The sequence below is a fragment of the Aedes albopictus genome, chromosome 3, assembly GCF_035046485.1.
Source record: "Aedes albopictus strain Foshan chromosome 3, AalbF5, whole genome shotgun sequence".
NCBI lineage: Eukaryota > Metazoa > Arthropoda > Insecta > Diptera > Culicidae > Aedes > Aedes albopictus.
Window position 1 is genome coordinate 372,423,467 of NC_085138.1, and position 16,441 is coordinate 372,439,907.

General features: G+C 45.5%; 2 protein-coding genes across 6 annotated transcripts in view; one reads left to right on the top strand and one right to left on the bottom strand.

Moving 5' to 3' along the window:
* Position 1: 1 nt before the first annotated feature.
* Positions 2–12,435, top strand: LOC109397081 (host cell factor; the record flags this gene model as incomplete). Its single annotated transcript, XM_062858163.1, has 6 exons — positions 2–796; positions 865–2,208; positions 3,332–3,681; positions 3,766–4,378; positions 4,442–5,048; positions 10,702–12,435. Coding segments are annotated over 6 exons (3,870 nt in total), but the record flags the coding sequence as incomplete, so codon positions are not given.
* A 2,778-nt stretch (positions 12,436–15,213) lies between these two features.
* The window catches only part of LOC109432273 (xaa-Pro dipeptidase), a 757,159-nt gene continuing 755,931 nt past the window's right edge, over positions 15,214–16,441 (bottom strand). For 4 of the 5 annotated variants that reach the window (XM_062855645.1, XM_062855647.1, XM_062855646.1 and 1 more), the window contains 3 exons: positions 15,708–16,422; positions 15,491–15,642; positions 15,214–15,431 (listed from right to left, as the gene is read on the bottom strand). In XM_062855645.1, coding sequence (XP_062711629.1) covers positions 15,398–15,431; positions 15,491–15,642; positions 15,708–16,422 — 901 coding nt within the window. In that variant the 3' untranslated portion in view covers positions 15,214–15,397. Of the gene's footprint in view, positions 15,432–15,486; positions 15,643–15,707; positions 16,423–16,441 lie in introns of those variants that run through there. The other variant, XM_062855648.1, reaches the window with a different exon arrangement.

The window sequence follows — 16,441 nt, forward strand, 5'->3', positions numbered from 1 at the left end:
CACCACCGGTGGCGCCGGCACTCCCATCCGAGTGCTGTCCTCAACCGGCCAGCAGGTACGAATCGCCACCCAGCAACCGGTGGTTAATGTCAGCACTGCGACCGTTCAGCAAATCGGACAACAGACGGCCACGGTTCTACGTGGTCAGAATATCGTCACCGCTGGTGGACAACTCCAGCAGCAGCGCATTGTCACTGCCCCGGCAGGATCCACCACGACAACCGCTACGATAGGCGGCAAACAGATTATCCTGCAGAAGCCTCTGACCATCGTGGGTGGAGCTGCTGGAGGAACTGCCACCGGAACGATCAATAACGCCGGTGGAGTCACGGTCAACCAGCCGCAGATTGTCACCCTGGTCAAGACCAGTCAGGGCATGACTGTTCAAACCCTGCCGAAAATGAACGTACTACAGAAGGGCACGGTGGCGGGTACCATCCAACAGCCGCAGCAAATTGTCACGTCAAACATCATCGGGGGCGCTGGCCTTCAGCAAGCGACCGTTGGCGGTCAGAAAACGGCCGTTATCGGGGGCAACGTGGTCAAATTGATGTCGTCCACCGGAACGATAGGTGGCAAGCAGATCCTCATGAAGAACCCGAACATCGTTCAGGTCGGCAAAATGGCCACCAACGTTGCCGGTAAGCCGACGTTGGTCATAACCAACAAGGCCGGTCAGCAGATTCGAACCGGCAATCAGCAGGTCATCGTGGTAACGACTCCGCAGGGTATCCGTACCGTCAGCGGAACCGTTACATCGTCGGCGAATAACTTCGTCTCGCTGTCAACTTCTCAGGTACGTTTGGGATGCTGAAGTACACTCATATTCTTCGTAAATCTAACATTCTTTTCTCCTAATTCCAGATGATCAATACGATATCGACGTCCCGCGCCACAAACATCGGTGGAGCAACCGTTCTTCAAGCGGGTACTGCTGGGACAGCCGGTACAGCCAACATCGGTGGACAGGCAATCAAGCTCCGGGCCGTACAGGGTGGAAAGCCTATCACTTTCACGGTTCCGGTTGGAGGACTGCAAGGAGCCGGCCAAAAGATCGCAGGCACGCAGATAATCAACATGCAGCAGAAGTCCCTGACGATCGGTGGCAAAGCCGTCACTGTCCAACTGGCTCCTTCGGTCGGTGGACAGAAAACGGTTACCATCGTTCCGTCGTCGACCGGAACGGCTGGCACTGCGGGAGGAATCGGAACCACCATGACCGGAGTTCATGGGCAACAGAAGATCGTCATGTTGCCATCGAAGACGACCACCCGGATAGTGACCCAGCAGCAGTATCAGCAGATTCAGTTGCAGCAGCAGCAAGCGCAACTGCAACAGCAACAACAACAGCAGCAGCAGGAACAGGTTTCTACGGATGCTGCGTTCGCTGCGCTAGCTGCTGAAGCCGGTCTGATTGAGAACGATGGCGATCAGATTGAGCAGATGGATGGTTGTTTCGATCTGTTCCATTCGGATGACGAGACGGATTCGGATGAGGAAGAACAACTGGGAGGTGCTCAAATCATGGAAGTCGACTCGACGGATAGTGGTGCATCGGAATGCAAGAAAATGAAACTGTGGCCTGGTGTCATTGAACAGTTGGACGGATGCAATGATTTCCTTTCTTCCGATGACGATGCAGATGTCGCCATGGAGGAAGCAGTATCTAGGCGGACAGCCCCACGATACGTCCGATTAGGCCTGTTTGGAGGTGCTGCGGCCATCGAAAACCCCGAAGGGGAATCGACCGAAGAACAGGACCCGCTTGCTCAAGCTGAACCACCGGCCGAGGGTACTGCGGCGACAGCTGAGGAAGGTGCTGAAGGCCAACCGGAAGCAACTGCGGCCGATTCGATGGAACAGGATCAACTGATGGAGGGAGCAGACCCTGCCGCTTCGGCGTCAGAGCAGCAAACGGCAGGTGATGAAGGTGTTTCTTCGGCCGGTGCGCTTGATGATCAACAGCAACTCCTGTCCGGTGGTGCACCTGCCGGAGAAGATGCTGGTGAAGTCGATTCCAGTCAACCAGCGGGTGGTGAGTTACCATCGGCGGAGGAAGCCACGGGAGGCGACGATGGTCTTAATGCTAGTGAGGCAACAGCTGCCACCGCCGAATCGGCAGATGTTTCAATGCAGGATGTGGCGCTATTGGCTGGCAGCGGAGTCACCGAAGCAGAACAAAGCAAACTTGCGGAAACGACAGACAATGTGAGTTTAAAATATTGATTACTTTTATTTTGTAATGAAGTATTTTTTCACTTCAAAATAATCCGGGCAACTATTTACCCTACCTGGATTGAAGTAGGTACTAAAGAAATAGTAGAAGATTTTATTTATCGCATAATCGTTAAAAATCGCTTAAATCGCACTAGATAACTCAATAATTAATATATTTCAATAAACACCCACCAGCGAAGATGCATTTCTGATGCTATCAAAGTTCACTTCTTTTATTCTCGAAGTGAAAATTCAGCCAGCTCATTCCACATTTCAGGCCAAACATTTCAATAGGTCCTATCTGCATTTGAGAGGCTCTCTTTGATCACTCTCTCTTTCAATTATTGCAAAGTAATGGTACACTTTTCAACTATTTTTGCAGTACAAATCAAAAGACGATTGTTTTGACCGTCGTTCAATGCAAGGAGACAATCAAAATACAAATAAACAGCAGAGATATTAATGAAAGAGAGGGAAACCAAAGAGAGCCTCTCTTCTGCAGATAGGACCTTTAGACATGTTTGGTCTGATTTGTTATAAAACGACTCTGATTAAATCCTTACAATGAGTTGGGCAGAGAATGTCACGTTTTTCGCCATGGTCCGTGGCACAGTTGGTCACACGTTCGCTTTTCATAAGTGGACGATCATGGGTTTGATTCCCAACCCCGGCACTTGCAATTTTTCGTCAGTTGTTTCTCCCACGAGAGCGACTGACACTAATCTCTACTGAGCCCACAGCTCCAGCATAAGCAAATGGTAACTCCTAATGAACTGTTAATCAGACTGAAAAAGGAATACCAGACAGACATCAACATTCTCGTGCTCATCTTTCTAGGTATGGCGTTTATTTATGTTAAGGGATTCATCTCATTTGAGTATTCTATCAAACTGGAGCTGTCTGAGCTGATGTGATTGAAGTTAGCATCAATGCCAACAATTTGCGGAAGGTCTTTTGAAGTGTAGTTTGCGTTTGAAAGCATTTGTAGGGGATGGCTTGTCATGCAGTAAATAACCCGAACAGGACAGCACATACCTACATCTCTGGTAGGACACATGCTCGAGGCATGACACGCAAGTTTGTCATATCATTATCTGATCTTTTCTCTCTATAGATGTCCTTTGGTGATCAACCGGATAGCAGTGCAACGTCAACTCAAGACGCAACGAAAGATGCCTCTCTTGGAGGAACTGCTGGAAGCCCACATGACGCGACCACCAAGATGGCCGATTCAGCCTCGGCATCTATGATGGCCACATCCGGTTCACCCGGAACGGTTCAACTGTTGAACGCCGACGGCACATCAACGACCGCCACCACAATGGTCGTCAGTGTGAACAGTGCCCCCACAGCTTCGGAAACCGAAGCAGCTAACATTCTCACCACCATCAAGAGCGGAGAGCTGCTTTCGCTTCAAAACGCCGATTTGCTGGCCGCTGCCGGTCCCGGTAGTGACAATATTATGTGAGTGTAAAATTGAATTCAGTTTCCATTTGATGGCATTCATCGAACATAATCTTCAATGCCGATACTTTGATTCCATTTCAGTCAACTGAACTCCGGTCTCCTGCAGTCGAGTGGTACAATCGATGGCTTCACGAGGTCACTCTCGGGTGAAACGCAAACCATTACGTTTAAAACTACTGGAAACGGTAGCGAACTGACTCAGGTTGCCACCTTGGCCGATGGAACTCAACTGGTGGCACAGCTCCCGACCAGTTCCATGGTCAAATCGGAAGAATCATCCAACGCTACCGCCGGAGGACATCTGGATGCTTTGGCAGAGGCCGCTGCCTCGGCCACCTCCGTACTTTCCGATCTGATGGGCTCAACGTCATCATCATCGGCGGCTTCCTCATCTCCCTCCGGGGTACTGACCATCGCTGCTGCAAGTCCCCAAACCCAACAGCAGCAACCGGCAACGGCCACCACCATCAAGTACTTCGATGCCAACTCGAAACAGTTCATGCTGACGTCGCCTTTGCTACAATCGCCGGTCAATCCACCGGCCAACATTCTGAGCAATAGTAGCAACGGAACGGTTCCGACGGTTGTCACGACGATTCCCGGAACCACGTCAGTAGCGGCTGGCAATAAGCTCGTTACTACCACCAAGACCGTACGAGGAACGACCGCCAAGGCGAAAGACGAAAAAGAAGACGTAAGTGATTTTCATATTTTTCCCTTGAAGTGCATCAATTTCATTCTTTATCGATCCTTCCAGTCCAAGCCGAGAATCAAAGACGAATCGGAAAAATGGTACACCGTGGGAATCTTCAAGACTCTGTCGCACACCGTATCCAACTTTGTCGATTTCGACGAGTGGAACTGTCTGTACGACGGCGATACGCTTACCGCTGACAACCTGCCGGATTTGGTCAAGTACAAGCGGCTAAACCTGGAACCGGGTTGTGCGTACCGATTCCGCGTGGCAGCCATCAACAGTTGCGGCCGGGGCGAATGGAGCGACGTGGCACCCTTCAAGACTTGTCTGCCGGGATTCCCGGGCGCTCCCTCGGCAATCAAGATTTCAAAATCGACGGACGGAGCGCATCTCTCGTGGGAACCGCCGCCATCGACTACCGGAGACATTCTGGAGTATTCCGTCTATCTGGCGGTCAAGTCGCAAAATGCCAAGGATAAGGCCAACCAGTCGGCACAGCTGGCCTTCGTGCGGGTCTACTGTGGACCGAACAATCAATGTACGGTGCCGAACCAGTCACTGCTGACGGCGCACGTCGATCAGACCTCTAAGCCGGCGATCATTTTCCGAATTGCGGCGCGCAACGACAAGGGCTACGGACCGGCCACGCAAGTCAGGTGGTTGCAAGGTGAGTTGATATGACAAAATGATTCGACCTTCATGTTTTTTTTTTTTTGTAAGACGAGTAAGATCTACCCACGTTACGGGCTGGGGCTCCGTTAACGATCGAGCATCTTTTAACCCCCCTCAACAATTCATCCATCAGCACAGGTTGCCTGACACCTTGGATTGAGGTTCCCTATTTGGTGGATTTTTAGCCCCGGAAGAGGGAGTCGGCAGCTACACGGGCAAACTTCCCAACATAGACGCACATACATTTGTTTACCCACATTCAAGTCCTAATCATCAATATCACTTCATAACAATCGACAGGGTGCCTACTACCTGGAAAACCTGGAATTATCAGAGAATTTTCTTTACCCTGGATGGAAAAACCTGGAATTATCAGGGAATTCTGGAGTCAATCAGCAAATTTTTGATAGTTAAGAATTTTATTGAAACTAGTTTAAATAAATTTTATTAATATAAAGTTATTTAACAAACTTTGGAGAAACATATAGAGCCATTGTTTGCCTTTCTGGAATAAGTTTCTTCAGAACTCATGGAGTGGTTTAATTAGGGGTTGTGTACTAGTAGTGGACCCTGCGCCTATAGTGGACCCCCTTCAGAAAAACTCAAATATAAATGCCCAAATCAACTGTTTCCAGGCAACTTCCACCGGAGGAACATCAATTACATTGCTACACTGCAGTTCCTGGCAATCAAATGATCCAGTGGCCGCAACAATCGGTAATTTTAACTATTTAATGAATGTAAACACTCAAAAGGGTCCACTATACGAACACTCAGGGAGGGTCCACTATAGGAACCGTCGGCGGCGTGACAGCTAACATGGAAATCAAATGGGGGGTCCACTATAGGCGCCAGGATATTTGTAAATAATCCTATACTGGACCCTGGTGGTGTCCATTATAGGTAGGCAAAATCGATGCGTATTTTCAAATGCGTATTTCACTGGAATAATTTATTAAAGTTGTATGTTTGACGGTCTTAACATAAAGGGGGGACGTGAAACTTGTTTGAAAAATCCACTTTGGAACAATCCACTGCCTTAACATAGCTAAAAAGTCGCAGAAGTAAATTTCGATGACTTAGGGGGTCTACTACTAGTACCCAAACCCTAGATCTTTGAGGGGGGCTGGCGGCCGAAGCTGGGGAGAAATTTCTAATAGTTCCTTATTGGTATTATTTTGACATTAAGGAAACGCTTCGAGATTATTTTCGTTGGTGGTGGATCTTGGAAAATTTCTAGAAGGAATTTCCAGATTCTTAAAAAAAAACTTGCACAGTTTTCTGAAGCATTTGTTTAAGAAATCCTTCGGGGAATATCTGACTAATGTCTAACGGAAATCATGAGTAAGTGCATTAAGACGTTCTTTGAAGTAGCAACAAAAATTCTCCATATATGTACTAATTGAAATCAGAAGCCAGTGATAAACAAATCTGCCAAAAATTTTAGACAGTACTCCAATATTTAAAAAGAATCGAATGCAGATCCAGAAGTTCCGGAAAAATGTTCGACGGAAATCTTAACATACCTAAAGCCGCGACAGAGCGAGCGAAAACACGAGGAGCCAAATGGTTCAAGAAGACATTATAATCTTATGCCATCGTAAATTTACAAAATTTTTGTCGAAATTTCTTGAAGACTCTTACTAACATTTCGATGATTTAAAAAAAATCAAAAATTTCCTATTAATTGACAAATAACTTGAAAAAGACTTTTACATTATTTTTTTTATAATTACTTATCTAGGAAATTCGCCGAAAATTGTTGGAGTTCTTCCTTTTCTGCCAGAAGTCCAACCAGAAGAACATCTATTAAATTTTTACTAACAAAATTCAGCAAATTTTTCTCTGCCTTGTATATGGCAAATTTGATGGTTCGTTCAATGGAGTTATTATTTGTGATCCTGGAATTATTTTCTGAGACCTGGAAAGAATCTTTAAAAATCAGAGGATTTTATTTTCGTAACAAATTACATAACGCTATAGGGGGAGGGGAGGAGTATGACCAAGCGTTACGGCCCACACAAAAAAAAATCGTGTTTTCATACACTAGCGTTACGGGAGCGGAACATTTGGCATAAGGTCGTTTGGGATAAGGTCATTTGGCATAAAAACCATTTGGCATAATGCACATTTGGTATACTCGAAATACACCGTTTTTTGTTATGAAGTGTCCATTATGCTAAATGACCGTTATGCCAAGTGACCTTATGCCAAATGACAGCGTTACGGAGGGGGGAGGGGGGCTTGAAAAATGTCGACTTTAGCGTTACGTAATAAATGGATGCTACCTTACATCTTCTAAGTCTACACTGAAAAAATAAATCACATCTAATGGAAAATTTCCATTAGTTTGACTATATAAGGTGTCGGCCAGAGTGGACGCGTCACGCGGCGTGATGCGGAAATTTGCACGCAAAGGAAAAACAATCAACAACAGTCAAATCGTATGGGGAATCCGCGTCGCGTCGCGTGACGTGTCCACTCTGGCCGTACCCTAACTGTTATTGAATTTTCAAATGAAAATATCTTCGGAAATATCACATGAAATCAATACGGTATATGAAAAACATTAGGAAATCACATAGCTTCTATTGGAATATCACATAACTTTGCAAAATCTATGTGTTATTCCCATATATTTCAATGGACATGCATATGGAAACAGTTTATGTGAAAATCAGATGAAAATAATGTGAAAACTTTTTTCAGTGTAAAGCAATGTTAAACAGCAAGCACGAAAGACCATCACCTTGTCGTATCCCTCAGCGAGACTTGAAGGGACTCGATAGTGTCCATGATACTCGATTCATCGTTGCCTGGATCAACCGTGTCAGTTTATCCGGGAATCCGTACTCATGCATAATCTGCCTTAGCGATCCCGCCCGATTTAAAATCGATAGAAAAAGTGATGAGTGGGCACGTTGTATTCGTGGCATTTCTTCAACGCCTAGCGGATAGCGAGCATCTGGTCTGTTGTTGCACCCATGAATCCAGCCTGATGCCTGATTTAAATTTGGGAAAATACCTTGCAGGCAGCGATCAACAGTGTGATTCATTCTGTTGTAGGGTAATTCGCTAATTGTTGAACACCACCCAAATGTTGAACAGTTTCTGAAAATGTTATTACAAATCTAACTTGAGTAATTTTTGCTCAACGTAAACGTATGATGTAGATGCGTATACATGTGTGTCACGATATTGCTCCAATTAAGTAACAAAATTATACATATTTTACGTCAAAAATGATGATTGCAAATTTTGTACCGCTGATGACACGAAAACTGCACAATTCTTAAGATTAATTTTAAGAAATTGCTCTTACGAAATAAGCTTTGCTGGCAAATCAACCTCAAATATCAAAGTCACACCATAGTTACAAGAACTGGAAGGATGTCCTTAACAGTTAAACATTGTTTAAAATTACATTTTCATTGTAATTTCATTTGTAAACAATATTTTTCTTATCACACTATCATTATGCATCTAGGATCCAATTGTTGAACACTGACATGAGCTACGATGACTGCCAGATTTTTTTTCCACTTTACCTAATCGTGCGTGTCATGGGGTTTCAAGGGCGTTCCAGGGATGTTCCAGGGGTGTTGCAGAGGGCTTCAGGATGGTTCCAGGGGGTTTCAATGGATTTCAAGGGCGTTCCAGAGGGATTCAGAGTGTTAAGGTGGTCCCAGAAGTATTTCAGGGCGTTCCAGAGGAATTTACGAGCGATCCACGAGTTTGCAAGGGATTTAAGAGTCGTTGCAGGGGTGTTCTAGGGGGTTGAGTGGTTCCCATGGGTATCCAAGAGTGTTTCAGGGGCTTTCAAAAGAGTTCTTTTCTTCAATCGTTTTCGTTTCTAGTCACATCTTTTCAGACATTTTTACATCTAGTCGTGTTTAAAACAATTTCAGTCCACTAGAGCTCTTTTCACATGAGAAGCAATTCCCTGTCATTTGAATAAATTGCCACTCAAATACCTTACTGGCCACAAAACACGAAAAACGTGAAAAAATTCCGCCAGAGTGAAAAATTATCGGATGTCGGGTCAAAGTCGGGTCAAATTTTATCAAATGTTGGACCACTGTTGGACTCACATCGGATAACTGTAGGGTCTATGTTGGGTTTGGTAGCCAAAATAAAAACAGGTCAATGATAGGTTGATGTCGGGTTATACGTCATCAATTAGGAACAAAGCTTGAACCGTTCAACAATTAGCGAGAATCGTCCAACATTAGGATGAGCTAGCTTAAGGAAGCGTTCAACATTTGGGTTTCAGACTTCCCATACAAATGTTCTATTTTCTCTTAGAAAATGGAATTTAAGGGAATTGAAATTCAATGGGAAGTATACGGAATGAGTGGATCTAGACGTTCACTGGATATTTTTCAACTAAAGTGGAATTATGCACGGAAAAATAAACGAAAACAAAAATGCCAGTACTAACCGTTCAACAATTGGCGAATTACCCTACTGTTTGTTCCCAATACTTGGTAATGATCTAGTGTAGTGCTCTCACCAGTGCATCTTCACCGTATTTGAGAAGCTTCGCACATACACTTTTTCATTTTTTTCTATGAGTATTTTAACTTAACCCTAGTAGGATGTGATGGTCAATATGGCCGAGTTGGGCATGCTTTATCAGGCATCAGGACTGCTAAGTAGGATCATTCTCATTGCCTGTTTTTTAGCCGAAAATGTCTGCGGCGGTCCTTGTCAATTCATCTATGTGAGAACTGACTGAGTCCGAGAGCTCCATTCGTGAACGACCCAACCAAATTTCATTTCCAATCTTCCACACACTACACATGCTGACAGGCCCTCGGACAGGCCATTCGTCTCAAGCGGTGGCTTGTGAGAGTGAGTACTTTATACGCCACCACGGGTAAAAACACTCCCCTACAGAATATTAAATGGTACCTAATTTAGCCCTGTTAGCTCTCGCGTTGTTCATCGACGCGTTGGAGCGCCCCTTGAAGGTGCAGCCTACCACAACCCCATAACCATAGCATTAGTTCATTTCACCATCACCATGCATTATCAGTTTTTCCACGAAGGTGTACACAAGTGATTAGGTATTAGAGTCCTGTTTTAGGAGTGTTTCTTCGTGTTGTTTCGCCCATGAAACATTTTGATGACCAATTACTCTTGTAGAGGTTTTGAGAACCGTCATAAAACCTTATACCTTTTGTTTTGGTTTTATGATGGTTCTAAGAACCTCTTCTAGCCTATTTGTCTAAAAACGTTACTTGGGACGTAGCATTCACGATTTCTAGTCGAACCTGTTAGCCAAAAAGTATTCGGCATAGTTCCCTCGGGACCCAGCGAGTTTGAGTTGGGCTCACCTCCGAACATCCGATTTCAAACGCCGCCAAACAGTATCCAGCCTAAGTCCCTCGAAAACCCAAGGGAGTTTACGGTGGACTCAGCTCCGAACCTCCGATGCAACCGAGTGCAGAATCAGGAGAAATCATCCGGTTTTGGCCCTCCAAGTACTACTCCATGTTCCTCAGCTGGAACTCTAGTGTTGCACGTACCCGCCATTATCCGCTTAATCGGTTTCGTCGGAAAACCATGCTGAACCACCAGATCTTCGTCCTACCAGGAAACATTGTTCTCACACCAAACCGTTTGAATTTCCTATTTTTTTTCAGATCCCCAATCGGCCAAAGGAACTCCCACCCCCGGCGCCACCGGCCAAGGCTCCGGACCGTCTCCCACGGCGGTCAAACGGCTCAGCGACAAAGCTCCCTCGACGAACACGAAACGGGCCAAAACCAGCGTCAACTCGTCGATGATTGCATCGCCCAACTAAGAACTAAGTAAGTGGAGGGGGAAGGGGTTGCTTGGATGCGCTCTTAGGGTGCGCCGGCGTACATCCAATTGTAAAATGTACAGAACTGTGTGTAATTACCGCCTACTTCGTTCCCATAGAAGATGAACGGCGGCGGTGGTCGAGAAAATGCAAATCGTGTAAAAAGTAGCGTCGCAAGTGACAAACCATATTAAAACTACATTACTTAGAGGAAGTTAGAACATTCATTTTCGGTTGAACGGAAACAGAATTGATTGACGAAGAACGCAAATGCATGAGTGTGATGTGTTATATATTTTTTTTCCTAAATCGGGAAAGCGTATTTTATGGATTAAAATGTGCTTCTCCCCCAGGTCTTATATGCATAGAAATAAAAGTAGAAGGTAAGCGCAACTGAAGTTTGGCTTTTGTCTCGTTAGTGCTTAGGGAAATGAAGAATTTTGTGGAATTTTCTATTAACCAGTTTTAAGAATGTCAATAACCTAATTAATTTTCATAGTTAATTTTGAAGCATAAGAAACACCCAGCAGAATTAGTAAACGAAAGAGATTTAGTGCTGAAACAGTTGTGTTTGCTGAAATAGAAAGACGAAGCAGAGAAATACTGATTGAAAATATTAGTTTTAAGCAAACAATATACTGTAGTACAGATATAAAAAAATCGGAATGAATCCCTAGAAAGAGACGCAACGGTTGTTTGTTCGTTTATTTTTTATTTGAGGTAAATCGCTGAGACGAAGAGATGTAATGATAATGTATTATTTTTTTGGGTTTGAAAATAATCACTTAAGAAATGAAATTTCTATCCGTGACACATTTAAAGGACGATACATTGTAAATTTGATTTCCTTGCTGATCTAATAAGACGCACCCCTTTGTTTCAACTCACCCACGCACATACTTTTTTTCACAACCACTTGGTATTGGCAAACATTACTCGAGTATGGCGGGCCGATGGGGATATTAGCTGTTGAAAACTCGAAAATATTTTCCGAGTTCCCATCAGTGTCGGCCCCTCTGTGCTGTGCTCGCCCAGCCTCACTCGTAGAATAGACCCAATTTTCATCGGACTAAAACCTTCTCCTGAAGAAAGTGAACGGAAAAAATCGAAAGAGGTTCAGTATCCTGCGGATAACATACAATCGATACTATTACTATAATTGATAGCTGTTGTGATTTCCTAAACAAAAATGCAAGAAACGCCAATTAACGATGAACGTGTTTTTGGTTGATTTTTAGTTTTCAGTTCAATGTATGGATAAATTAGAGCGGTAAACTACTTTCACGGAAAAATTTGAGTGCGTGTGAACTATAAATGGATGGATGTAGAAAGAATCTGAGCGATTGGACACATTTTTCTTTATCAAAAGCTTATACAACTCACGTGAAGTATGATGATTTATGCGGATATCCATTACTATTGATTAATACACATCAGAGTTAGAGAAACTTTGAAAAGATAGACACCAGCATGGACAAGAGCAGACGGAATGCGATTCCTCGTTCTTTCTTATTTCTCGGGAAGCAAATAAAACAAAAGTAATAAAGCTGTAAGGTATTTGTTAAAACAGTGATTGATGATTTTGTGGAATTGTTATAGTCACTAGATCCGAAATGTCCTAATGCAGAGACGTGCTATGATATTAAAAAAAAACTTCAAAAAATCGTCCTAAGCCTAACTAAAGCGAAATATATTGATCAGTTCTGGCCCATAGTGCCTCGGTGTGTATACATCATTTGTGTCGCTAACGCCCTGAGTAAGGAAAGGTCAACTAAACCACCACGATGGTGGATTCCGTTCCTAATGCTGCCCTGGTGAAACAGAAAGAGGAGAAATCAATCATCCGCAGGCTGAAAAACGAAAATCTCCCGGACAGGATCGAGTCGGGAACACCTGCCTCAAGCACCTTACCAAGAATAGGATTGGTTGTTCTGACCTCGGTTCTGACCAAAGTTCTCAATGCGTACCTGGCTGTAGGATACTTTCCTACCGTATGGAAACATGTTAACGTGATAGCCATCCTGAAGGCAAACAAGGGCATTACCAATCCAGGTAATCGCCGACCGATAAGTCTGCTGAGCAGACTTTCATCGTGATTGGTGATACGCAGAGGCGCGTGATCGGTTGGTGGCCGATCGACGAAAGACTGTACAGGTTGAGGGTCAAGGGTCGATTTTTTAACTTCAGCATAATAAACGTGCACAGCTCTCACCCCAGAACAAGCTCCGGAAGCACTGATGATGACAATGATGCATTTTACACGCAGCTCGAACGCGAGTACGACCGCTACTCAAGCCATGACGTCAAGATCATCATAGGAGATCTTAATGCTCAGGTAGGCCAGGAGGAGGTATTCAGACCGACGATTGGAAAATTCAGCGCCCACCAGCAGACGAACGAAAACTCATTGATTTCGCCGCTTCCAAAAATATGGCCATACGTAGCACCTTTTTCCAACACAGCCTTGCTTATCGTTACACCTGGAGATCACCACAGCAAACGAAATCGCAAATCGACCACGTTCTGATTGACGGACGGCACTTCTCCGACTATATCGACGTCAGAACCTATCGTGGCGCCAACATCGACTCCGACCACTACCAAGTGATGGTCAAACTGCGCCCAAAACTCTCCGTCATCAATAATGTACTGTACCGGCGACTGCTAGAGCGACTAAAACAACCGGATGTCGCCTCAGCACACGCGCAGAATCTCGAGGCCACGTTGCCAGACGAGGGCGAGCTCGATGAGGCCCCTCTACACTGCCGTGAATCGCATATCTGTCCCATTTGCATAGGAAATCCAGCAAAGATGGGACTGATATGCGATTCACGGCAGTACAGGACTGCTAGAGTACAGCGAAAGCAGCCATCATCGACGCAGCCGAGAGCGCCATCGGGTAGTACGTGGAACGGAGTCGACGAACAGTGCAGAACGATCTTGGAGGAGAAGAACGCAGCGCGGGCGGTAATGCTGCGGTAAGGGACCCGACATAACGTGGAACTTAACAAGCAGAAGCGGAAACAGCAGACCCGTATCTTTCGGGAGAAAAAAACGCCGCCTGGAAGATGCGGATAGCGAAGAAATGGAAATGTAGTGCCGTTCCCAAGAAACACAGAAGTTCCACCAGAAGCTCAACACATCCCGCAACGGCTTCGTGCTGCGAGCCGAAATATGCAGGGATAAGGACGGAGGCCTCTTGACGGACTGACGTGAGGTTATTAAAAGGTGAAAGCAGCACTTCGATCAGCACCTGAATGGCGTGGAACACGTAGGCACGGGAGACCACGGCAACGGAGGAAACGACGACGCCAATGCAGCGGAGGACGAAAAAAAAACAACTCCCATGCTGAGGGTAGTTGAGGATGTCATTCATCAGCTCAAAACCAACTAAGCAACTGGTAAGGATGGTATCGCAGCTGAACTCATCAAGATGGGCCCAGAAAAGTTGGCCACCTGTCTGCATCGGCTGATAGTCAGGATCTGGGAAACCGAACAGCTACCGGAGGAGTGGAAGGAAGGGGTAATCTGCCCCATTCAAAAGAAAGGTGACCATTTGGAATGTGAGAACTTCAGGGCGATCACTATTTTGAATGCTGCCTACAAAGTGCTATCCCAGATCATATTCCGTCGTCTGTCACCCACAACAAATGAGTTATTGGGAATTTATCAAGCTGGCTTCATCGACGGCCGGTCGACAACGAACCAGATATTCACCATACGGCAAATCTTCCAGAAATTCCGTAAATACAAGGTCCCAACGCATCACCTGTTCATCGACTTTAAAGCGGCATACGACAGTATCGAACGCGCAGAGCTATGGAGAATCATGGACGAAAACGGCTTTTCTGGGAAGCTTATTAGACTGATTAAAGCAACGATGAGCTGCGTAAGGGTTTCGGGTGAACTATCCAGTTCATTCGAATCTCGCCGGGGACTGCGACAAGGTGATGGACTCTCATGCCTACTCTTCAACATGGTAGATGTCGTTCTAAGGGGTTCAGCGTCTAAACGGGACACTCAACGGTGCACCAACTCGCTCGCATCACGCAAAAGGTAAAACACGGATTTCGAACGGGCAAATCAACTGACCTGATTCTTCTTGATGTGGAAAAAGCCTATGGCTCCGTATAGCAAGATGCTATCGTATATATACCTAGTCATGTCTTTTTTACCCTGTTTCTATTTACGCGGTCGCGTAAATAAACACTTCATATGCACATTTTTTTGACATCACCTAATTTTTGTATGATTCGTCGTGAAATGGTGAGACTACACTTAAGTAATAGGGCGCCTTATTTTGTGAAGGATAATTTCGGATCTAATTTAATGTACATTTGGAAGAGTGATATTTATGCTTTAAAATTTGTATATATAATCTTGCAGTACTTTTTGAATTTTTTAACAAAATATATGTTGATTACATCGTTTTGGAAGTGGAATATACATGCATGTTTGAACTTGGTTAGTGTATAGAACAATCTATCAAAATCGTGTACCAACTTAGCAGCAACCAATCACACCTATCGCTCCTTTCACTGTGCCATCCAGGCTTCGATTTCCTCGACACTAGAACAAAACGAAACTTGACAATAACTAGAATAGTTAACTAACAACCAAAAACTTACGTTCTTGGCACCAAGGTGAAGTTATCGATTCCCGTCTTGGTAATGAGGACATCATCCTCAATGCGAACGCCGCCAAAGTTACGGAAGCGATCGATTTCCTCCTTGACCAGGAATTTGCTCAGGTTCGGATCGGCAAACGCTTTGTTCAGAAGCTGTAAGATGTAAATGTATGAGAAATATAACTAGTTGGGTAGATTTCGATTCGATGTGAGCTTACCGGTTCAATGAAGTAGCATCCGGGTTCGATCGTAACGTACATTCCGGCCATCAACGTACGAGCCATTCGCAGCCGATTGGCACCGGGTTGCGTCGGACGTTCCGGGCAGTGGGACAGATATCCACCGACATCGTGCACGTCCAGACCAATCAAGTGACCCAAGCCATGCGGCTGGAAAATGCCGTTCAGACCAGCACTCATCATCTCGTCCACCTCTCCCTGCAACAATCCACCCTTCTTCATCTCGCCCAGCATGACACGATTGGCCAACAGGTGCATATCGACCCAAGAAACTCCCTCCTTGGCGGCACCGCATACGGCATCCCTAGCCGCCAGCACAGCGTTGTAGATCAGCTTCTGATCGTCGGTGAACTTGCCATTGACCGGGAAACTGCACGTAATGTCCGCAGCGTAGCCATTGTAGTTGGCGCCCATGTCGAACAGGCACATCTCGCCGTTCTTTATGAGCCGATCGTTGGGCGATCCGGCATGGCCGTAGTGCAAGATGGCCGAGTTGGTCCCGGCGCCACAGATGCACGTGTACGACACATGGCGGCAGCCTCCGACCGAGTAGGCGTGGTGCAGGAATTCGGCCTCGCCCTGGTACTCGTGCCATCCGGGACGGATGTTCTTCATCACGCGCTTGTGCGCATCCGAGGACACCTTGGCTACGTAACGAAGGACTTCTACCTCGGCCGGGGACTTGATGACGCGGCTGAAATGGAAGAGAAGTT